This window comes from Excalfactoria chinensis, chromosome 7 (assembly GCF_039878825.1).
Source record: "Excalfactoria chinensis isolate bCotChi1 chromosome 7, bCotChi1.hap2, whole genome shotgun sequence".
In the NCBI taxonomy this organism is placed as follows: domain Eukaryota; kingdom Metazoa; phylum Chordata; class Aves; order Galliformes; family Phasianidae; genus Excalfactoria; species Excalfactoria chinensis.
In genome coordinates, this window is record NC_092831.1 from 13,541,546 (window position 1) to 13,564,700 (window position 23,155).

Below are 23,155 nucleotides of genomic sequence, written 5' to 3' on the forward strand. Positions count from 1 at the left end.
GGCTGTGCCAGTTCCTCGCTGCCCTTCTCACGGTGCTTGTGGCCTTCTTTGGGAGGCAGCTGGCTGTCACCGAGCTGCTGGAAGTCTCCTCTTCAAGAAGGTAACGTGGTTGGGATGCTGGAGCACAGGGCAGAGGCTGCTGCTTGGTCCCACTTTGCAGGGTGTGTTTGCAGCTGCTCCCTGGCACGCGCTGTCACCCTTGTTACGGTGTCAGAGCCTTTGCTGCTGAGCTGGGCAGGGGAGGAGATGCACAGGGCTGGTGGCTCAGGCCGGGCTGAGTGCACCGTCCCTGCATGCCCAGGGCAGGGCTGAGCTGGTTCTGCTGCAGCCAGGAGCGGCGGTTGTATGCTGTGCTGCCACCCGGCCCCTTTCTTCCCATGCAGTCAGGCATTGCCAGGAGCTTTGCTCCCAGCGCTGCAGCCCGTGCACTAGAATCTGCCCGCCGTGCAAAGGAGGGTTGTGCTGGGGCCGCAGGGTCCCCTGCCCTGCCCGTTTTGCTGACACTCGGCCAATCCGGGGCTTGGGGTGCCTTAGGATGGGGGTCAGGGTGCGCTGGGGCTCTCTGTGCCCCCGACCCAGGCCGGAGCTGGGGAGGGACGGGCTAGGCTGGAGCCGGACCCCCGTCCAGGGCCCCGCAGCCCCCCCGGCCCCCGGAGCGGCGAACGCGACGGCGTGACCTTAATCCGGGCCGACCTTGAGGGAGAGCGGCTGCGGGGCCGGGGCCGTGCGGGACGCGGGGCGTGCGGGGGCCGTGGGGGCGGGCTCGGCGCTCCGCCGCTGCCAAGGGGCGGGCAGCCCGGGCAGCCCCGGCCCCGTGTGGCTGCAGTCGGAGGAGCACCGGCGGTACGGCGCGGCACGGCGAGGCACCGGAGAGCCGGTACGGGGCTGGGCCGTCCTCGGAGCGGGGGGCAGTCGGGGCTGCGGGGAGGGTGAGCTGCGGACCGGGGGTGACGAGTGCCGGCTTTTTCTTCTGCTGGGGATCAGGTGTCCCCCCCCAGGTCCTGCGCCCTGTACCTCCGGTGCGGTGCTATCCCCGTCCCTTGGGTGGCAGTTAATTCTCCCGGGTGACAGCTGGGGTGCTCACGACGTTGTCCGCCCTCCACGCGTGGGGACTGTCACCTCCGGGCGCTGGAGCGCGGCCGCCCGCAGCTCCACGCTGCTGGCCGGGAGGGGAGAAGCGGCCCTGGCAGGAAGCAGCAGCCCTGCGGGAAGCTCTCGGGTCGGGTTTCCAGTCGGAGAGCTCTGGCTCCAGCCTCTGGCTCCTTTCCCTCTCTCCTCGACAGAGGACCAAGGGTCAGAGCCGAGCTCTGCACGGCGAGGGGTCCTCGTGGGCTCCAGGTGTGCTGGGGAGGATGGACAGCCGCGGTCCCACTCTGCACTCACAGGGTCTCACCTGCGATGGGAAAGGTCTGCTGTGCTGTGTGTGGGGCAGCCCCTGCTGCCCTGGTTGGAGATGGGCTGCCCACCTTTGGGCCGTGCCTCCCTACACGTCTCTTTGGCACAGAGTAGGGGCTGATACTGTGGGATATTCGTTTACTTCCAAAACCCCAACTCTGCTACTGGCCCAGCAGCCAGCAAGCAGCTCCCTGCACGCTGCCCCCATTACCTGTGTGACCAAGTGCTGAGCTCTGCCCTGTTGGTGGCACCAAGCCGGTTCCTGTACCACTGTCTCCTCAGCCTTGACGCCTCTCCCTCCAACCCAGCTTCCCAAAAACATGCCTGACCCTGCACTCACACGGGTCTGGCAGCTGGTCTTGGCAGCTGCCTGCACGCTGACGGCACCCGCTATTCCCAGCCCCACAGTGTCGGTGCTGTGCTGAGTCAGGGGCTGGGGGTACAGCCAGCACCCTGTGCCCCTCACCCTGAGTGGGACTGCAGCCGTGACAGGGCTCCCCCTGCACATCCCTGCCTACCGGCTGCGCTATCTGGTCCTTGAGGGCTGCTCAAGCATCCGGGCGATGAGCACATCCAGCGATTTATCTCTGGTCTAATTAAAGTCTTAACAGCCTCATCAAGGACTTATTGTCAGTCTGGTTGCATTTATAGTCCTGTGTGTCCCTGCTCGCTCTGGCACTGCTGATGTTCTGTTCCCATCCCCAGGGCCCTGCAGTGCTGGGATACCATGGCTCACCAACTCAGGCTCCTCTACTAGCTCCAAACATGGTGCAAGGCTGTCCCTCAGCTCTGGGGCTCTCCTGGGCTCCCTGTTTTTGCCAGCTCCCAGGGTGAGGGAGAGTTCAGATCCCCTCCCAGCTCCGAGGCCGTTTTTCCATTTTCCCCCCACACCTTTCAAGCTCTGGCTTCCCGGTAGCGCAATTAATATTGCATAAGAACAACGGGACGAACTTGACACTTAACGAGAGGGTGATCCGGCAGGAGGCACAGGCAGGTGTGCTCATGTTAGGGCACACGCATACACCACCCGCGGGTGCTGGGGACAGACACCCCCCAGCAGCGTGTAGCCCTGCTCCCCAGCCCTCTCTTCCCTCCCCAGCAGTGCCAACACGGAGGAAGCAGAGCCATGGCATCGCTGCTGTGCAACGCCCGTGAGTGTCCCGGCAGAGGGGTGCGTGCGGCAGGGCGCTGGGTGGAGTCCATTCCTCCTCCATCCTGGGTCCCAGAGGCTGGAGGGAGTGAGGTCCAGCCCCCGCTATGCAGCCGGCTCTGCCCACAGGCATCCAGCTCACAGAAACACTGGAGAAGATGCAGCAAGGGACGCTGATGCGTAAAGTCAAATCCAAGAGCTGGAAGAAGCAGAGGTACTTCAAGCTGCAGGATGACTGCATGACCATCTGGTACCAGTCCAAGAGGACGGGCAAAATTGAGTCTGCCTGTGAGTACCAGCTGTGGTGTGTTGTCTGTGTGGGTCGTTGGTAGGATTCAGAATGAACAGCAGGGTGAAAGTATGAAGACTCCTGAAACTGTGCTTGCAGAGAGTACTAAGATCCAAGGGAGGCTGTGTTTGTGTCAGGCTCTTCTCATCCACATCTCTCTGGATGAATAGATGGATATAGTTCAGTGGGTGAGTGCGTGGGTGGCTGGAGGAATGAATGGATGGATGGATGAGTAGCTCCATGGATGGTTGGGTAGATGGGTGGGTGGATGGATGGATAAGTAGGTCCATGAGTGAGTGTGTAGATGGTTGGATGGCTAAGCAGAAGAAGAGATGGTTGGAAGGACAGATGCCTGTGGGCAGTCCTTGTCCACCACAGACAGACCCCCCCTCCCTCTGCCCCAGTCTCCATCAGCGATGTGGAGACTGTGCGGGAAGGGCACCAGTCAGAGGTGTTGCAGAGCCTGGCTGAGGAGTTCCCCCCCGAGCGCTGCTTCACCATCGTTTTCTATGGGCGCCGGGGCAATCTGGACCTCATCGCTGGCACAGAGGAAGAGGCACAGTGCTGGGTCCAGGGCCTGCGCCAGCTCATTGAAGTGGCCACTAGCATGGACCAGAGGGAGAGGATAGACCAATATCCTTCCCATGGACGCTGCGCCGCCCTTCACATTCTGCCCTCTCCCATCCCCTCCCTCCCCCAAGCCCTGCATCTCCAGCCTTGTCCTAGCATGTTATTTTATGGGTATCCCCATCTGCATCAGGGGATGGAAGCCTGCACCAAAAAGAAAAGATCTGGCGCTCCCCCAGTCCAGCTCTCTTATCCAAGGCCCTTTTCCTTAACGCCTGTCCTGCTTTCTCGCACATGGATCCGTGACTGGTTCCAGAAAGCTGACAAGAATAAGGATGGGCGCATGAACTTCAAGGAGGTGCAGCGTCTCCTCAAGATGATGAATGTGGACATGAATGAGGACCATGCCCTGCGGCTCTTCCAGGTAAGCACCACACCTGAGGTCAGGATGGGCTGGAGCTGGCTGCACAATGCTTCCCTTCCTTCCTCCCTTCCTCGTGCCTTCCACTGGCAGTGGTGACCCATTATGGGCTGGGCACCCCACACTGTTGATGCTGAGTGAGCTCCCTTGCAGGCTGCCGACAAGTCAGAGTCAGGGACGCTGGAAGGAGAAGAGTTTGTGCTCTTCTACAAAGCCCTCACGGAGCGTGAGGAGGTGCAGAGCCTCTTCCAGGAGTTCTCCGAGGACGGGAAGAAGCTGACGCTGCTGGAGCTGGTGGATTTCCTGCGGCAGGAGCAGCTGGAGGAGGAGGGCACAGAGGAGCTCGCTATGGAGCTCATTGACAAGTACGAGCCCTCAGAGACAGGTGAGAGCCTGGAAAATAGCTGCGCTCTGCACTGGGGAGAGGACTGGGATGGGTGAGGGGCTCACCACTGTCCTGGTGTGAGCTGGGTGCAGTTCTCCCTTTGTTTGGTCTGTTCTTCTGAATGAGGTTGGCTAGGTGTGGAGTGTGAGCTCTGGCTTTGGGGCCCACCACCCACCTCCCCAGGGCCACCTCCATTGTTCCTAATGCTCCAGCCTGGCCCAGGGTGCCAGGAGCTACCAGCAATCTCATTTGCTCCTACCCTGTTCCCCTCGTCCCTGATGTTGGTTGAGTCTCTTGGTCTGCCCACAGCCAGGGCTCGCCATGTGCTGAGTGCTGACGGGTTCCTCATGTACCTCTGCTCCCCGGAGGGCTCCATCTTCAATCCTCAGCACCGCGCTCTGTGGCAGGACATGACCCAGCCTCTCTGCCACTACTTCATCTCCTCCTCCCACAACACCTACCTGATAGAGGACCAGATCCGGGGTCAGAGCAGCATCGAAGGTTACATCAGGTAATGGGCTGCTCCCTCCCACCTGCCCCCAGCACCACCAGTGCCATGGCCATGCCCAGGAGCAGGGTCCCTTTTGGAGATGCTAAGTCCAATTTTTCCTTCCCTGAATCTATCCATTCCTCCCTCCCTCCATCCATCCATCCCTAGATGGGTGTCCTCACCCTGGCACATATCCCCTGGTCCTGCAGGAGTGACACCACAGCCAGAGGGAGGGCAGGGGGCTGGTGCCCTGGCTGGGGTACCGGGGTGACTGCCCAACCATAGGGCTCTGAAACGGGGCTGCCGCTGCCTGGAGGTGGATTGCTGGGACGGGCCGAACGGGGAGCCCATAGTGTACCACGGCCACACCTTCACCTCCAAGATCCCCTTCAGGGAGGTGGTGAGCACCCTGGGGAAGTACGCCTTCCAGGTAGGGCACTGGGTGGCCCTCAGTGCGGTTGGGGTGTGTGGCTGAGGTGAGGGGCAGCGATGGGGCAGTGGTGGTCAGGATGGTGGCAGCGTCCATGCCCTGGGGATAGCACCGAGGGACTGATCTGCAGCCCTGTGCTGTGCTATACAGGATGTGGGAGCTGATCTGATGGGGTGCAGGGGTTGGAGGGGGCAAAGGGGGGCTCTAGGGGCACTGAGGTGGGTTGAGGGAGGTGAGTGAAGGTTTCGGGGACCCAAGAGCATGGTGGGCTCCTTTCTGGAACTGAGCATGCATATAAGAGCTGGCAGCTGTGCCCAGCTCACCAAAGCTGAGCTGTAACCATACAGCTGAGCTGTGCTGCCTCACAGCCCTGCGGAGGTGGCTGCTGTTGCCCTGTTCCCCTGCACCTCTGCTCACCCCATCGCTGGGGGGGGACAGAAGCACTCACCCATTGCTCCCCAGGCTTCCGACTTCCCAGTGATCCTGTCCCTGGAGAACCACTGCAGCATGGAGCAGCAGGAGGTGCTGGCCCAGCAGCTGAAGGACATTCTGGGGGAGCAGCTCCTCACCGCCACCACCGATGGACGCGTCCCCACCCGGCTCCCATCCCCGGAGGTAATGGGCAGAGCAGGGTGAGGAGGTGGCGCTGCCGTCCCCTACCGTCCTCCTCCTGGCTGCAGGGACAGCACAGTGTCATAAGGAGGAGAGGGGATCCCAGCACTTCAGGGTCCACACCTCTCTGTCCCTGAACCCGCAGGAGCTGAAGCACAAGATCCTGCTGAAGGGGAAGAAGATCGGGCGGCTGGAGGACACGCTGGATGGGCCAGGGGATGAGGTGCCCGATGTGTCTGATGATGACAACGGGGCAGAGGCAGAGGAGGAGAGGCGGAGGATGAAGGTGGGTGGCCTGGGATGGGAACTCTCTGCACCCTGTGGGGTTCCCTGCCTGCTCCATCCTGTGGGGCTGGTGGTGCTGATACAGCTCTGCCTTACAGAAGGACAGGGAGAGCCTGGCACAGGCCTTGTCTGACTGCGTTGTCTACTGCAAGAACGTGTCCTTCCGGGGTTTCCAGGAGGCCCGCAACCACTCCCGACCCTCTGAAATCTCCTCCCTCTCTGAGGCAAAGGCCAGGAAGCTCATCCGGGATGCAGGTGAGGTGGAAGGGGCAGTGGCATGTGGGGAGTGGGCTAGGGTGGAGGGCAAGTGTCTTCTGGGTGTAGGGCGAGAGCCTTCAGACATTGGGCTTCCTTCTGGTTTGGAGAAAGGGCGCCATAACTGGGGTGCTTGGGGCTGGCGGGGAAGTTGGGTTTTGTCGGGTTAGAAAGTAAAGCAAGAGACCTGGGCTACTTGGAGGGGAGAGGGGGCAAAATAGGTGAGTGGAGGGATGGATGAAGGAAAGGGTGGAGGGAAGGGTTGAGGGATGGATACATGGGTGGAGGGATGGATGGCTGGGCAGGCAACGCGTGTGGCTGTGCAGACCAAAGGATGACCTCACGCTCCATCCCTAGGGAATGAGTTTGTCCGGCACAATACCTGGCAGCTGACACGCATCTACCCCAGTGGGATGCGGACAGACTCCTCCAATTACAGCCCTCAGGAGATGTGGAACGCAGGGTGTCAGATTGGTATGGGATGTGTAAATCAGGGCTCTGGGCTGGGGAGATGTCCTGGGTCCCATGTGAAGTGGCACCATCAATGCCTGCCTTGATGCCAACTGGTGCCAACTCTGGCTGTAGCTCTTGCCCTGGCCCAGGGACACCTGATATCAGTGCCTTGTTCCCTGTGTGTCCTTGCATCTCTGGCTGTGGGGACAGGCTGGTTCTTGCCTACAAAGCAGGGCATGGGGTCTCCAAGTTGCCCTGTGCCACGCTGAACAGATTCCTGGCCACCTTCCCCCAGTGGCCCTTAACTTCCAGACAGCTGGCATGGAGATGGACCTATGTGATGGGCTGTTCAGCCAGAATGGCCGCTGCGGTTATGTGCTTAAACCACCCTTCATGAGGGATGAAGGGACTCTCTTCAACCCCAGTGACCCCAGCACCTGGCAGGGCCCCGGCCCTGTCACCTTGACAATCCAGGTATGGGCTGAGGAGGGATGCTGGGGAGCTGTGTCAGTGTGCTGAGGCTCTGCCTGTCCCAGATGTGCAGAGAGCCATCCTGCATCCTGCATGTTCCTTCTGCACAGGTGATCAGCGGGCAGCAGCTGCCCAAAGTGGCCAACAGCAAGGATGGAGCCATCATTGACCCCCTGGTGCGTGTGGAGATCCATGGGGTGCCCGCAGACCAGGCACACCAGGAAACCAAATACATTGAGAACAACGGTGAGCTTGTGGTATGGGGACCCGCTGTGCCTGTCCCTGCCCTGTCACCCACCAGTGCCTGCTCTCCCTTAACAGGGTTTAACCCCCACTGGGACGAGACCCTTCAGTTCCAGCTCCACGTGCCTCAGCTGGCACTTGTCCGCTTTGTGGTGGAGGATTATGACAAGACCTCAAGGAACGATTTTGTGGGTCAGTTCACCCTGGCCTTTGCCAACATCAAACCTGGTAAGTGATTGCCACAGTTATGCAGGGAGATGCTGAGGGGCTCGGTTAGGTGCTAGGGAGTGGGGTGGTCAGACACAGCCTCGCTGTCCCCTCTGCAGGCTACCGCCACATCCATCTCCTCTCCAAGGACGGCACTGGCATCCCACCCTCTTCGCTCTTTGTCCACATCCGCATCACTGAGCCACCTGGCCCTGAGCAAGACTGAGCCCACGGTGCCAACAGGACCTGGATAGAAGCCATAGGGCTGGCCTGGATTTGGCCCCATGCAGTCATGGCCACAGAGCCGACCACACCACCCTGTGTAGTCAGTCTGTTTGTGTAGTCCCTGTGTTGTCGTTGCTGCTGTGTCTCCTTTGCAGTGGCCTCTGGAGGCTGGAAAAATGGCAGCATGCCAGATTTGGGATGCTGCGTACTGCCCTCCCTTCCCAGGCACTTGTATGGGGGTCTATGCTGGTGTATGTCCTTCCGTGTACAGCTGGATGTGGCCACAAAGAGGAGGAGAGCTGGTGCATGGGGCTGGTCCCCAAAGCTGGGGAAGCAAGGCTGGAACAAAGCAAACTTCAGGCAGTGCTGGGAGAGGAGCCGGAACTCACTGCACCCTGACCCAACAAAGCCAGTCAGAGCCCCTGGCCTGCACAGTCACAGTGGTGCTCCTGTCCAGTGCCATGTTACTTACCCTTGCCGTGTCCTCTCTATGTAAGCAACCTAATAAATTGTTCAGCGACAGGCAGCGAGCAGTCTGGGTACAGTGGTGTTCTGTACAGGGAGTGGGGTGTGTGACTTCTCTCTGCAGACAATGCCCTTTGCTGTAGGAACCTGCTTCCATGCCGCCACACACACAAGGAAGGCTCCCTGCTGGAGTTGTCCCAGCACCCTGACCCCTAGTTCAGCTAGGAGAACCCCAAACAACCTGAAGAAACAGGATCAAAAGGAGCCAAGAGATTCCTTTTATACAGCCACATATCTTACATCCCATATACATATATGTCTATACACGCACACACTGCAGCTGCCAGGACTCACTGGGAGATGCTATCCTTCTCTGTGAGGCACTCTCCCTTCTGCTGCAGTGCAGGTGGCCCCATAGCCGGGCTCTCCCTCTGCACAGCGCGGAGGTGGACGGTGGGCGTGCTGGGGTCTTTGCCCACCCCCTGGCTGGGGTCACCAGCCCCACACTCGGGGTGGTGCCGCTGGATGTGTTTGATGACCTGGAACTTCTGCTTGGCCTTGTAGGGGCAGTAGCGGCAGAAGAAGGGGTGCTCGTTGGTGTGGGTGAGGTAATGGTGCCGCAGGCCGGCCGCCCAGCGGAAAGCCCGCCCGCAGGCGTTGCAGACGTACGGCTTCTCCTCGCTGTGTTTCTTCAGGTGGGTCTTGAGGAGGAAGCGGGTCTTGAAGGCCTTGCCGCACTGCTCGCAGATGAAGGAGCGCGCGTCCCGGTGCCGTGTCTCTTTGTGCACCCGCAGCGCGTCCGCCCGGTTGGTGCAGTACTCACACTCATCGCAGCGGTACGGCTTCAGCCCTGTAGCAGTGGGGACAGTGCTGGGGTCAAGGGGATGGTGTCTGTCTCCCTCGGCCCTTCCATGGGGTCTCAACATCCCCATCATGGTCCCAAGGACCCTCCCTACATCCTATCCTTGGTGTTACTGCCTACTCCCCTGCAGGCCCCCCACGGCTCCCACATCTCCAAGGCCCCCGGGGTCTGTGTCACCCCACTTTTCCTCTCATTATCTTCCCAGCACTGGGGTGCAGCTCCAGGGCATTGTCCTCAACCCATCAGCACGCAGGGACATACTGGTCAGTGCCTACTGTATCTCACACAGGAAGTGTGAAGTTGGGTTTATGCAGCCCCATGGTCCTCCCCTGCCAGCAGTGCTGGAGGTACCCCATGGCCACACTCACCTGTGTGCTTTGTCATGTGGTACTTGAGCTGATTCACCCACTTGCACTTGTAGCCACAGTCTGGGCAGAGGTATTTGCGTTCCTCCTTGTGGATCCGCATGTGGTACTGGGCAGAGAAAAATGGGGCATGGTCAGGACAAGGGCAATGCAGGGCCCTGTGATGCGTGGGGCTCGGGAGCAAGCCTGACATCTCAGCAATTGTGAGTGGCCAGAAGGGCTGTGTGATAGCCTGACCATGGGGTGTCCCACAGAATGGTCAGGATCAGACCCTGCTACTGCTGAGCACATTCTGTCTCAGGACACAGGATTTTCTTCCTCATTTGGCACTTAGGGCACAGCTCAGGCTGAAGCCAGACCAGCAGAGCTAACCCTGAGCAAGCAGCCTCGCCCAGGCGGCCCCAAAGGGCTTCAGCTCAGCTATTAAAAAAGTCAATACCTCTTTTAGTAAAGACAGGCCATTTTCCTTCCATTACCCCACGCCTGACTCTCTTGTTCTAGGAAAGGCCCTTTATGGTGTGAGAGGATGATAATCACCTACAAAGCGGAGCAGAAAGAACATGCAGCTGCTGTCCCCCAGTATCACATTGCCCTGCATCAGTACCATCTGCTTGCTTATTCCCACACAAAACTCAGGAAAGAACAGAGAGGATAATACCTCCACTTGTCATTTCTCCATCCCCAAACCTCCACGTATCTCCCAAGCCATTCCCAAGCAGGATGCTCACCTTGAGACGCGAGGGGTCAGCACAGGTGTACTTGCAGAGGTGGCACTTGTAGGGCTTCTCGCCGGTGTGGATGCGGATGTGCCAGGTGATCTTCTGCTTGTTCTTGGTGGTGTACTCACAGTCAGAGCACTTGTAGATGCGTGTGCCCCCGTGGCCCTTCATGTGCTGGTCGAAGACAAGCTGATGGCAGCAGGCAAAGTCGCAGAAGGGGCACTGCAGGGGTCTGTCCTGGGGGGCGGCCGGCTCGTGGCTCTCCACGTAATGCCGCACCAGCTGCTGCCGCTCCTTGGCAGCAAAGCTGCACAGCTCACAGCGGTGGCTGAAGTGCTGCTTCTTGTGCTCCTCCAGAGCATCCCGGCTGGGAAAGCTCTCCTTGCAGGTGCCGCACTCCAGGTGAGGGTGCTGCTTTTGCATGTGGCACTTGAGCGTGGCCTCGCTGTGGCACACAAAGCCGCACTGCGGGCAGCCGTAGGACACCTTCTCCTCGTGCCGCCGCAGGACGTGCTGCTTGAGGGCCGTCTCGGAGCTGAACCGAGCCTCACAGCGGGAACAGCCAAAGTTGAGCTCGCCATGGTGGCAGCTGTTGACGTGGCGGGTGATGTCGTTCTGCAGGTAGCTGCTGTAGTCGCACAGAGGGCAGAAGTGGGTGGGCGTCTTCTCATGCACCCGCAGGCGGTGGATGCGCAGCTTGGAGTTGGTGCCGAAGGTTTGGTTGCAGATGCCGCAGGCGATGCGGCCCACGCCGGTGTGCAGGGACTGGTGGGCCTCCAGACGGTACCGCCGTGTTGTGCTGAACTCGCAGTAGAGGCACTTGTGGGGCTTCACCCCCTCGTGCTTGATGCGCACGTGCTGCCGTAGGCAGCGGGCCTGCTTGCAGGTGAACTCGCACTGGCGGCACTGCAGCTGCGGCCGCTTGCTGTAGTGCTTGCGGTGCAGCTTGCGGTGCAGCCGCAGGGCTTTGGCCACTTTGGAGGTGAAGGGGCAGGAGGCACAGCGGAACTCCCCCAGCACCACGCAACCCCTTTTCTTGTGCGTCTTCATGGCCCGCTCCTGATGGCAGGTGAAGGAGCAAGTGGAGCAGGAGAAACGCCTCTGTTTGGGCAGTGTGGCTTTTGGTGGAGCTGCGTCTAGCACAGGATCACCGGGCTGCCCCATCTCAGTGCTGGCTGTGTCCCCCCCCAGGAGCTGGGTGTTGTGGGATCCATCCTTCTCAGGATGCAGGAGGTGCTTCTCAGCACAGTGGTTCTTCAGGGCCCGCTGGGAGCGAAAGGTTTCAGGGCACCGTGAGCACCAGAACTGCTCCAAGCCCCGGCAGCCATCCTCTACGTGAGAGGTGATGGTGGAGACACGGGAGCACACAAAGGAGCAGGCATTGCAGTGCAGCTTCCCATCCTCCAGCCGGTATTTCTCAGAGGGCTTCCCAGCCTGCAAGGGACACTCCGTTCTGCTTGTCTCAACTCTATCCCCTTGCTGTGAGGGCTCTTCTGCTACCTCTGCACCGTCACCAGGGAGAGACTTCTCAGGGGAAGGACAGCGTGACCCCTGCTCCCCAGCAAAGGGACCATCCGATTCCTGCATTTCATCAGGCATCATTTCAGCTTCCCGGGGGGACTCAGGATGTCCAGGCTCCTTTTTGCCTCCCCTGTCGCTCTCTGCTGTTTCTGTACCATTATCACCCAGCTGGCCAGTAGAACGGTGCAGCCCTGCTGCCTCCACAACAGCCGGTTTGAGCCCTTTGTTCTTCTTCAGGAGGACTGGGCATTTTTTGAGGAGGTGGGTGTTGAGTCCCCTTTGCTGCTTAAAGCTGGCACCGCACTCGTGGCACACAAGTGGGGTGCGGTGGCTCTGGCAGCTGGCTTTGGAGTGTAGAGACATGGACTTCTCCTTCCGTGTGATGTAAGAGCATTTTTCACACTTAAAGATCTGACTATCTGACTGCACCACCAGCATCTGGACCCTTCCCTCCAATACCAACGTCTCTGCCTGCTCCTTGTCCTGCTTCCGCAGCGCCTTCAGCACTGACTCTGAACTGCTTCTGGTGTCATTGCTGGAGGTGGCCACATCCTCTGTGATAGGTGGATGGCTCTGCTCAGCTGTCTTCAACACACTGAGCCAGGCCTCTGGTGGTTCACCTTGGCTGTTCTCTCTCATCTCTGGGCCTGCATCCAGCTTGCTGTGGTCTGAACATGACCTCTCAAGGTGGCCTGTGGCCTCTCTTACGGTGTCATTTTCCTGGCTGGCACCTGCTGCTGCACTGTCCTCCAGCCTCAACATCTCATCCTTGCGTACATCTACCTCCTCTTCCTTATAGTCCGGGACATCTTCGAGCACATTGTCATTGTCCTCCAAGCCAAGGTCATCCTGGGAGCCAAGCATCTCATAGGAAGCAGGAGGCCCCTTGCAGGATAGCATTTCTATGCTCTCTGGCTGTGCCATGCAGGCATCTCCAGTCAAATGCTCCAGGATGGGATCAGATGAGACATGCACTGTCTCCAAGTGCAACGTGCAGCTCTCTGTCACATCCTCAGATGTGACGAGCTCATCTGAGCCCACAGCAGTGTCACTCTGCATGCTGTCATCAATTGTGCAGCTCTGCTCCCTCTTGCCCACAGCTGTCTGAGCCTTACAGCTGCCCTCCAGCGGAGCAGCATCCTGCCCCAGAAGGGGTACCATGAGTGCTTGCTGGCAGCCCTCTCCACCCTGGGACTCCAGCTGGGATGGCTTCACCTTTGCCCACTGTTCCTTGCTAGAGAAGGGGGAGCTGACATCCACACGCAGGGCTGCTCCGAGCTCGTAGCCAAAGACAGACTCGGATGAGCTGATCTCCAGCTCCTTGCTGGCATAGTTTTCCAGCCAGTCCTTGTCACCAGGCACATAACCGTGAATCTTGCGCTTGTGGAAGAAGAGGCTGGTGTTGCTGAAGGTGCAATAAGAGCAAAGGGCGCAGCGAAACTCCTTTTGCTTGGTGTGCTTGCAGTTCTCATGGTTCAGCAACGCCTGCTTGTACTTGGTCTGGTAGGCACAGTACTGGCACTGGAAGATGGGCACTTGGTAGTTCTGCGAGTGCTTTGCCTGCATGTGTTTCTGCAGCTCGTACTTGCGCTTGCAAGCAAAGCCGCACACCTCGCAGATGAGGCTTTTGCCTTGGTGCCGCAGCTTATGGCTGCTCAGCTGGTCGGCACGGTGGCACCGGTATGAACACTGGTTGCACTGGTACCTGTGGGGAAAGCAGAAATGGTCAGGCAGTGTGGGAACAAGCTGAACCCTGCCAGACATATGGAGCCCTGCTTCCCCATCTCGGAAACCTGCTCTTAGGTTTGCTGGATCTGACCTTTGCAATTCAGGCAGATCAAACCACAAGCAATTCCTCTCGCAACCCTTGGCACTGTTGGTGCCTTATATCCTCAGCCTGAGGATGGGAGATAAGAGTCCCTGGGTATCCCAGAAAGTGACCCTGTCACTCCTGACACACGCTTCACAGCAGAAGCACCTCCAGCATCTGTGGAGGCAGACAAGGCCTCAGGGCAGTAAGGTGATAGTGCAGAAGTAAAAACATTTTTTGGCAGAGTCCTGCACAAGCCCAAACTGGCCTTGGCACAAAAACACAAGCAGAATGCAAGAACTCAGGTTTAGAGCTGCATTAATATAATGATGGTACTGAGGCACCTGGGATACCTTTGCCTCCACAGCACTATGCTGACGACAACCTGCAAGCTCAAAGACTGCATTTATTGTGTGCTCAACAGAGTAGGCAGTAGATGCAGCCCAGCAGGCTCCTGTAGCAGGATCTGGGGAGCCCTAACAATGCTGCCAGGCCAACCAGCCTAGGGGTAGTACCGAAGATCGCCGGTGTGTTTGCGCATGTGGACATTCAAGTAGTGCTTCCACTTGGTGATGTATCCACACTCAGTGCACATGAAGTTCTTGTCTTTGGAATGTGTCAGCATGTGCTTGGACAGGTAGCTCACATCGCGGCATGTGAAGTCACACAGCTCACACTTGTGAGGTTTCTCTCCTAGAGGAAAGAGAAGTGTTCTCAGTACAATAATCAGATATGGCAGCCTCCCCCCTGAGGGTAACCAGATCTGCTGGAGCTTGGGATAACAGCAGGGATGGGGACACATCGTGACTCCAGCCAAACAAGACTAGGGATTGGTGGGTGGCAGAGCCACCGATGGGACCCAGGAATCCCCACCCAGCCCTCTCTGACCACCAGGACCAGCACAAACCCGTGTCCCAGCTTGGCTCCAGCTGCCCCGCAGCAGGCACCCACCTGTGTGCAGCAGCATGTGCCGGATGAGCACCCTCTTGTGTGCAGTAGCAAAGGCACACTCGGTGCACTTGTGGATCTTCTCATTGGCGTGCATCTTGCCCACATGGTCATGATACTCCACAGGGTTGAAGGTGGCATAGGGACAGAAGCTGCACTGGAGCTGCTCACTGCCTGGGTGCCCCTGCTTCTTATGCTTGCGGAAAACATGCTTGTTGGAGCAGATGAAGTCACATTGCTGGCAGTGGAAGGCATAGTGGGTTTTCCGGTGAGCCTCCATGGCTTCAGCAGTCCCGAAGAGCAGTGAGCAGGCATGGTACTTGCACTCCACTGCCTTGATGCCATGAGCATCCTTGAGATGACGGACAAACTCCTTCCTGTCCTCCACACAGTAGTCGCAGCCCTCTTGGAAGCAGCTCAGCCTCTTGGGTTCAGCTTTGTGAGTCTTCAAGTGCTCTTTGAGGGCCTGGCTGAGGCGAAACTTCTCCTTGCAGACGGGGCAGGAGTAGACATCAGAGTAGAAGTTGGAAATGTCCTCATGCATGCTGGCCATGTGCCGATTGAGGGCATTCTTCTCCACCGAGCTGTAGTGGCAGAGCGGGCAGCGATGCGCCTTCTCACCTGTCTCCCGCATCATGTGGATTTTCAGCTTGCTTTTACTGGTGAAGTACTTGTGGCAGTTGGGGCACTGCAGGCTGGGGTCAGGGAAGTGCAGGTGGAGGTGCTCCACCAGGTGTGTCCGCTTCTTGAAGCACCGCTTGCATTCGGGGCACATGTGGGTTTTGTAGGAGTATGCTGAGCCCTCTGCAACAGCTCCTGTGAGAGCAAAGGAAGAGCCATCAGCAAGAAAGAGAAAGCACACAAGCATAGGCAGATGTGTCCTCTCTGATCCTGCTGTGCTGGGGCATGGGCTTATCACATACAGTCATGCAGCAGCCAGGTACCTGCAGGGACCATCCCCATCCTGAGCCACCAGCATGGTTCAGGTGGGCTCTTTCCAGATTAACACTTGCAAAAGTCATCCAGCACAGCCTAAATCAGACCTGCTTGTATGTCCCCCAAAGCCAAGCAAATCTCTCAGGTTCAGCAACGGGAATGAATGCACCTAATAGGCAAACAGGCTGCTGGGTGACACAGGACCTGTTGGCCCCACTATGCTCTACTAGTTGCTCATAAGCAATAGGTCCAAGCAGCTCTCAGCACAGCCTCACAATCGTACCTCTGAAGTGCTGAGCCCTTGTCAACTTGGCTTTGGCAGCAGCCTCCTTCCTGTTCTCTTTGGCGTTGCTCTCACAAGGGCTCTCTCCATCCTCCTCCAGTGAATCATCCTCATCACTTTCTGAATCCTCTTCTCTGGCAGATGCTTTCAGCTCCTCCAAGGAGCCCTCCCCAGTGCCTGAGGGATTTGCTGGCCTTGTTTCTTCTGAAGTAGCTTCCCAGTCACGGCGGCAATTTGCTGCCTCCTTCTGCCCTTCTGCGTCAGGGAGGAAAGACAAGAGACTGTGAGTTGCGGGTGGGAAGCAGCCACCATCCCTAACCCATACACATAAAAAAAACCTCCTGTCTCTCTAAGCCGCTTTGCTGCTGAACAACTTGACTCTCTATCCCTCAAGCAGCACAGCTTTGCCCTCTCTTCCCACAGGCTTTAGCTCCAAAGTCAGTCCCTGCAACACCCACAGGCTCCTGACCCCCCTTGGGTCTCCACCAAACTCAGCTACACCTGATGACAGAATGCAGAGCTATTTGAGGGGAACTGAGCTGGGGATGCTGCTCATCACAGATGTTTTTGGGTGGTTGGGGAAGAGCGAGGGGCAGGCTCGGTAGGTGCAGGACACAGGCGAAGCCCCATGCAGGAAATGTAGATGGCTGTGCAGCTGTTTGCAGTCCTCTGTGGCAAAGCAGCAGCCCTTCTCAGGGCAGGGCAGAGCTCCCTGCAGGCCACGGTGGGTCCTGAAGTGCTCCTTGAGCTCATCAGGCTGTGCAAACATCCCCTGGCAGATGGGGCACAGCAGGCACTCAAGAGCTGAGCCCTCTGGGACACCCGTTACCAGTGGTTCTGAGCCCCCTGGTTTATTCTGGCCCTTACTGGTGGGTGCTGGCAGCACTCCAGGTAGCTGCAGGTGCTCTGGTGGTGGTAGTAGCAGGCACTCGTGCTGGGACAGCAAGGAAGCCTCCGGGAAGCTCTGGCCACACCTCTCGCAGAAATACAACTCCACCACCTTGACCAGAACTTCTGCACAGAGCAAGGATGATTGTGAGAAAGGGCTTTCACCGGGCCCAGAGCTTGGGACTGGTGGTTCAGTTCCAGCTCTGGACAAGAACAAAAATGATCTTGCCACAAATTACAGCTTGGAGAACAACAATCCTCCCTCTGCCCTGGGGATCCCACGCCACACAGTCTCACTGCAGGAGGAGAGTCATCATGCAGGTGACCACTCTGAGTGGGTCTGTTCCTTAGCACCTCTGAGGCAGAGGTAATGCTGCTTTGCCTTCTCTCTAGCAGGATGCCCCAGGGTGGACAGCGTAGTGAGTGATGCAGCAGGATGGAGATCTCTACCTGCATCCTCCAAAGGCTCAGAGCAACTCCATGGGCTTCTCCAAGGCTCCCTGGGCCAGTCCTCCCCACATTGTGCCAGACTCATACTGAGCAGTGGCACCTGTTCACGATGCACACAGGGTCAGCAACCCAGGGGCACTGTGACATCCCCAGGGCGCTGACCAGAAGGAACAGGGCCCAGCTGTCTCCCCATCCCACTGCTCAGCACCGAAGGGTCTGTGCCCTCCTCCCCACACCCAGTACCGGTGCCACTGGCTGCGTTGCTCAGAGTCACATTGCCAGCTACAGCCTCGATGAAGATTTCTACGTTGCTTCCTTCGGACGCAGCCCCTTCCCCAGGCAACGATGCCTCTGCCAGCACCAACTCCTGACTCACGGGCAGTGGGGCAGCCCCAGCCGTGGCAGTGGGGCTTCCGACTGCTCCTGCTACTCCCACTGCCCCCGGGGAGGGCAGGAGCAGCTCAGAACACAGGGCCTCCATCTCCTCGCCTGCAGCCGGAGGTGCGGCCACTTCTGCACTCGCTGCCCCTTACTCAGAGCTGGGCACGGGGGTTCCCCGGCTCTGGAAGAGAAGAACGAGATCGAATTATGAGAGATTTCGGAGGGTGAAATCCTCAGCACCACCTGTCCCCGTGCCCTGACCCAGGGGCCTCACGCAGGGCCCGCAGCCGGGCAGGACACCTCATCCCCAGCCCAGGAGCGACGCAGGGACTCAGGCCTAGCCCCGATCCAGTGCCCCCCAGCACGCCCCAACTGCCCCCCTCCCTGACCCCGCTCCCACCTGCAGGCCCGGCCCAGCGCATCTCGATGGTACCCGCCGCACAGAGCGCCACCCCCGGCGCTTCCTACTGCCTCCTGCTCCTCTGCCCCGACCCCGCTCGGCGGCTGAGCGCCGGGAACCGCCGGAAGCGGAAGTGCGGGAGGAACCATAGAGAGCGGCACAGCGCCGGGGAGGGCGGCGTGGAGGTGAGGGTCGATGGGCCGGAGCTGTCTCGGGGTGAGGGTGGTGTGCCGTGGGGACAAGGACCTACGGGGCACGGGTAGAGACCTGCTGGAGATGTGGGGATGTACGGGTGTCCGGACAGGGCCACGTATAGGATGATAGGCTCTGCCCAGAGGAGGGGGAGTACACTGGTGGCCTTCAGACCCACCGGCAGCTGAGCAAGGGGAGCCCTGGGGATGGGCCTCAGCCCCTCTGCTGTGTGGCACACGGAGCAGCACCGCTCCCTTTGGGGTCTCTGTGGCTCCCTGACATCAGGATGAGTTGATGCTGCTACCTCCGGCTGTGGTAAAGGCCGGGCATCAATGAGCTGCCCATCTTGTCCTCTGTTGCTCCATCATTCAGACCATCCGCACTCTCTTCTCTGCCCACACAGGTTGGTTGATGGACTGTGGAGATGCTGTGGAAGGAATCACATTAACCTCCCATAATGCCGTTTTCTGACTTCGTTGTGGCACTGAAGGACAACCCCTACTTTGGGGCTGGGTTTGGCCTTGTTGGAGTGGGCACAGCCATGGCACTGGCTCGGAAAGGGGCTCAGTTTGGGCTGGTGGCTTTCAGGCGCCACTATATGATAACGTTGGAGGTGCCTAGTAAGGATAAGAGCTACCAGTGGCTGCTGAACTGGATCTCACATCATGCCAAGCGTACACAGCACTTGAGTGTTGAGACCTCATACCTGCAGCATGAGAGTGGACGCGTCAGCACCAAGTTTGACTTTGTCCCCAGCCCTGGAAACCATTTCATCTGGTAAGGAAGACCAGAGGGAGAGGGAAAAGCAATCTGTGGACTCACCCTCATTTTGGCAATGAAAGTCCAGTTTGGAGGGAGGGCCTCTAAAGGCAGAGAATTCTACCTCCTTCTTGTGTCTGATTTAGGAGAGGGGATTGGGAGTAGCTCAGGGAGTTTGTCTGCACCAATCTGAAATTGCTTTTTCACCTGAGGTGAATGTTCCCCTTAACGCATGACCCAGGCCATGCCCTCTGTCTGGGTGCAGACAAATGGAAATGGACCCCAAGATTTATCCCACAGTTCCAAGCCAGTGTTGGACTTGCTAGCTCTGAGTTCCCCTTGCTGAGCCCAGGACCCCACCATGCCTGCTTTGGGCACAGAGAGCAGCACCATCCCTGGCTGATCTGACTGAGAGGTGAAAGGCAGAGGCTGCTTGGTTATGTGGCTTGCGGCTGGAGGTGGGCTCCATCCCTCACCCTTGTTCTTTTGTTCCAGGTATCAGGGGAAGTGGATTCGCATTGAGCGCAACCGGGAGAGGCAGATGGTTGACCTGAACACAGGAACCGCCTGGGAGTCTGTCACCTTCACAGCACTGGGCACCAACCGGGAGATCTTCTTCAACATCCTCCAGGAAGGTCTGTAGGCAGCTGTGTGTGGCCCTACTGGGAACAGCCCCCTTCCTGGTGGCACCTGGGACGTCATAAGAGAGCCTTTTTCCTGCCAGCCATTCCCTCTGCTTCTTTCTGCAGCCCGGGAGTTGGCTCTGCAGCAGCAGGAGGGGAGGACGATCATGTACACAGCCATTGGAACAGAGTGGCGGCAGTTTGGGTTCCCGCGCCGCCGCCGGCCTCTCAGCTCCGTGGTGCTGGAGAAGGGTGTGTCAGAGAGGCTGGTTGAGGACGTGAAGGAGTTCATCGACAACCCCAAGTGGTACATCGAGAGAGGCAAGGCTCCAGCGCGGTGTCCTCTGTGCTGTGCTGTGCCCAATGCATCGCCTTACCCCTGTCCACAGATAGCACAGCTGTGCTATGCGAAGCCCCTTGTGTGTCTGAGCTCTTCAGCCTGGACACAGAGCAGTGCTCTCACCCCAACTGTGACCATGATGCATCCACTTGTTTTCAGCTCTTAACAAAGAGCCCTTAACATAGCCAAGCACAGGGGAGAAAGGAAGGGGCAAGCACAATTAGGGGCCAAGCAGAGACTGCTGCTTATATCCATCCCCGCAGCTTCTCAGCACCCTGCTGCTGTGCCTGCTGCAGCCCTGTCTCAGCAGTTTCCAGCCTTCTGTTCATCAGCCTTTCCCTCGGCTCTGAGGGAGAGGTCTCAGAGTAACACAGCTGGTTCCTAAAAGGACATTGTCTTCCTAGGGATCCCATACAGAAGAGGCTATCTGCTATATGGTCCTCCTGGCTGTGGAAAAAGCAGCTTCATGTGAGTATTGCTAGCTGGGTGACAGCAGTTTTCCTGCCAGCTGCCTGCTCTGATGTGCAGCAGTCTCTGATGAGAAGATGTAGATGGGCTTGGGTTTGAAATCCAGCAATGAAGGAGTGGGCTGTGTCACCACTGTAGATCAGAGTGACAGCACTGTGTACAAGCTGGTCTGACTCTAGGGCTCACATCCACTGTTCTTGCCTGATCCCCACCGGGGAGAATGTGCCTGTGCTCTCCCCTGCTACTGGACAGGGAGAGCCAGTTCTTCAGCTCCTGCTGCCTTCCTCTGCTCCAGGCTTTCTTCCTGTGATTCACAGCTGTGTTTTGTGTCCTTCTCAGTACAGCCCTGGCAGGGGAGCTACAACACAGTATCTGCCTGCTGAGCCTCAGTGACCGCAGCCTCTCTGATGACCGACTCAATTACCTCATGAGTGTGGCACCACAGCAGAGCATCATCCTTCTGGAGGATGTGGATGCTGCCTTCGTCAGTCGGGACCTTGCTGCTGAGAGTGAGTGGTGATCTCTTCCTGGGCCAGGCATTGGGATATTTGCCAGCTTGGTATGGGCTGACAGGGAGGGGGCAGCTCTCAGAGGTCTCATGACCCAAGCTGGAGCTCACTCCGTTTTGGCTTGGCCATATGAAGGGAGCATTGGGTCCATAATTCCAGAGGTATCTCAGGCAAAGATACTTGTTTGTACATCTGGGTGTTTTCAGCATAAGGTGACCTTCCCCTTCATTCTCCTTTCGGGTTCACAGGGGTGCTGCCAGGCAGGGATGGTAAGTGGGCTACCAAACGGGAAGAGGCAGAGGGTCAGCCTAAGGGATGGAGGGAACAGAAAGCTTGTCTTATGCTTCAAGTTATAGGCAGGTAGCCCTCAAGACTGCCAGGTGAGTGGCAGATAGATATGATCTCAAACATCTCTGTCCACAGACCCTGCTATGTACCAAGGCATGGGGCGCCTGACCTTCAGCGGCCTCCTCAACGCCCTGGATGGTGTGGCCTCCACAGAGGCCAGGATTGTCTTCATGACCACCAACTATGTGGACAGGTCAGAGCTGCACTCTGGGAGGGAGCAGTTGCATGGGAAAACCTTCCTTCTGTGGAGCCTTTTTGGTGACCTTTATGGAGGTCTTTGTGCATCCTTGAGTGTGAGGACTGTGGATTAATTTTTGTGGGCTGCATAGCAGGTGTCCTGATCCTTCCTCAGGATGCAAATCCCTCATCAGGGATCCCTCCTGCTGGGCCTCTTCCTCACTGTTCAAATTGTATTGTGCTGGGTACTTCCTTCAGGAGAGGTACCAGCCACCTGCCTGTAGGGATCTGTGGGTTTTAGGGTTGTGGCTGTGCTGAGTGAGAAGCTGGTCCCATGCAGTCCATTTAGTCAGTAGGACGTGGCCTGGGTTCATGGCACGTATCTGTGCTCAGGAAGCCAGCTCATGTACCTTTTGGACACTGTTGTGGTGGGCTTTGCTTGCTCTAGACTGAGGTAGCCTAGATCACTGTTCAGACAGCATTCCTGGGGCACAGATAAGCAGAATTGACTAACTTATCTTCCTCAGGAGCCTACCATTCCCTTCTTTTGGGTTCATTTCCTACCTTGATTTTGGGAACAAGCCTATTCCCTGCCTATACCACAGTGCACAGGGCCTTGCAGATGGGAGGCTGGCTGTGCTAGCGTGGAGGGGGGCTTCTGCTAGACCACTCTTGCAAAGGCACTTGGGTCAGGTTGTGAAGGTACCCCTGTGTCTCAACAGGCTGGACCCAGCCCTGGTGCGGCCTGGACGTGTGGACCTCAAGCAGTATGTGGGCCACTGCTCCCGAGGGCAGCTGGCCCGCATGTTCCAGCGCTTCTATCCTGAGCAGCCCCCAGCTGCAGCAGAGCGGTTTGCCGAGCAGGCACTGGCAGTCTCCAAACAGATCAGCGCTGCCCAAGTACAGGGCCACTTCATGCTCTATAAGACAGATCCTGGGGGAGCCATTGAAAACATACGCTCCATCCTGCCGTGACCTAAGGTGAGCTCTGCCCTGCCATACCATGAGGCCTGGAAATGACTGGGACAAGGACTTGGACCATCCTGGGGATGCTGTGGAGCTGCCCAGCCACATGGGCTAAGGTCTTTCTTTACCTCACCAAGGCCTTGTCTTTTTGTTAAAATATATGGAGTCAGAGGTTCCAGCTCTGCAGCAGAGTGAGGGGATTGGCTCTTGCTGCTCCCTAGTCTTGGGTGTTACTATACAGACCCTGCTCACTCCCCTTGTGCTGGGAGTGTGAGAAGCTGCCAAGGCTTCCAGATGTGAAACCATAACTTATCAACCCCTTCCTTGTGGGCTGATACTCCAAAAGAGAATTTTCCAGGGGCAGGACGTTGGGGTGATGCAATGCTAAGGAGAGCTGTCTTCATTGATTTATGAACATCCTTGTAAGGAAAAGTGCTCAACATGGCTCTTTGCCCTCCAGTCCCCTTACTTTTGTGTGCATGCTGACTTTACTTCTGCCTGTTATTTGTCTCACCGTCCACCTCCTAGAGCCATTCTGACCTTGATAGCTGGGAGCAGCATTGCTCCACTTAGGGTTGCTGAGGCCTGGATCCCTGTTCTGAAGGGATCCTGGCTTGTCTCTAAGGTGCAATTCCTGGTACAATATAGAGAGGTGCTGGAAGGAGAGACTGAGCTGAAGGATCAGTCTGGTTTCTGGCACCTCAGGTCCTCCTGAGACTATCTGATTCTCTGGGGGATAATTCAGTAACCCCTTTGAGAATTTGCTTACCCTATACAACTGGCTTATTTCCTCTGTTTGTGGCAGGGCTGCCATCAGCCTGGGGCTGCTGCATGCTTTGGTGAGGTCAGTAGTGCAGCCAGGCCAGG

General features: G+C 57.9%; 3 protein-coding genes across 7 annotated transcripts; 2 read left to right on the forward strand and 1 right to left on the reverse strand.

Annotated features, from left to right (window-relative positions):
• The first annotated feature begins 779 nt into the window (after positions 1-779).
• On the forward strand, positions 780-8,410 carry PLCD4 (phospholipase C delta 4). Of its 2 annotated transcripts, XM_072341790.1 has the most exons (16): positions 780-877; positions 2,495-2,546; positions 2,675-2,833; positions 3,239-3,467; positions 3,696-3,825; positions 3,976-4,207; positions 4,517-4,718; positions 4,983-5,127; positions 5,590-5,742; positions 5,885-6,025; positions 6,123-6,279; positions 6,637-6,753; positions 7,028-7,206; positions 7,314-7,449; positions 7,525-7,674; positions 7,773-8,410. In XM_072341790.1, the coding sequence occupies exons 2-16, from the start codon at positions 2,522-2,524 to the stop codon at positions 7,877-7,879; spliced, it is 2,262 nt and encodes a 753-aa protein (XP_072197891.1). In that variant the 5' UTR covers positions 780-877; positions 2,495-2,521; the 3' UTR covers positions 7,880-8,410. The 2 variants fall into 2 exon arrangements, with proteins under 2 accessions (XP_072197891.1, XP_072197892.1); XM_072341791.1 differs by lacking the exons at positions 780-877; positions 2,495-2,546; positions 3,239-3,467 and having other exon boundaries at positions 2,801-2,833; positions 3,718-3,825.
• Positions 8,411-8,599: 189 nt separating this feature from the next.
• Positions 8,600-18,027, reverse strand: ZNF142 (zinc finger protein 142). Of its 3 annotated transcripts, none has more exons than XM_072341784.1 (9): positions 17,907-18,027; positions 17,369-17,687; positions 16,655-16,801; positions 15,788-16,039; positions 14,572-15,384; positions 14,136-14,313; positions 10,299-13,515; positions 9,574-9,679; positions 8,600-9,193 (listed from the first exon to the last, which is right to left on the reverse strand). In XM_072341784.1, exons 2-9 carry the CDS (start codon positions 17,604-17,606, stop codon positions 8,694-8,696), a joined length of 5,451 nt encoding a protein of 1,816 aa, XP_072197885.1. In that variant the 5' UTR covers positions 17,607-17,687; positions 17,907-18,027; the 3' UTR covers positions 8,600-8,693. The 3 variants fall into 3 exon arrangements, with proteins under 3 accessions (XP_072197885.1, XP_072197884.1, XP_072197886.1); XM_072341783.1 differs by having other exon boundaries at positions 15,788-16,042; XM_072341785.1 differs by lacking the exon at positions 8,600-9,193 and adding an exon at positions 10,010-10,107 and having other exon boundaries at positions 9,585-9,679; positions 15,788-16,042.
• BCS1L (BCS1 homolog, ubiquinol-cytochrome c reductase complex chaperone) lies at positions 18,013-22,750 on the forward strand. 2 transcript variants are annotated; one of them, XM_072341793.1, is made up of 8 exons: positions 18,013-18,091; positions 18,502-18,875; positions 19,353-19,492; positions 19,607-19,801; positions 20,225-20,288; positions 20,628-20,797; positions 21,221-21,338; positions 22,045-22,311. In XM_072341793.1, the coding sequence occupies exons 2-8, from the start codon at positions 18,556-18,558 to the stop codon at positions 22,295-22,297; spliced, it is 1,260 nt and encodes a 419-aa protein (XP_072197894.1). In that variant the 5' UTR covers positions 18,013-18,091; positions 18,502-18,555; the 3' UTR covers positions 22,298-22,311. The 2 variants fall into 2 exon arrangements, with proteins under 2 accessions (XP_072197894.1, XP_072197895.1); XM_072341794.1 differs by having other exon boundaries at positions 18,091-18,165; positions 22,045-22,750.
• The last annotated feature ends 405 nt before the right edge of the window (positions 22,751-23,155 follow it).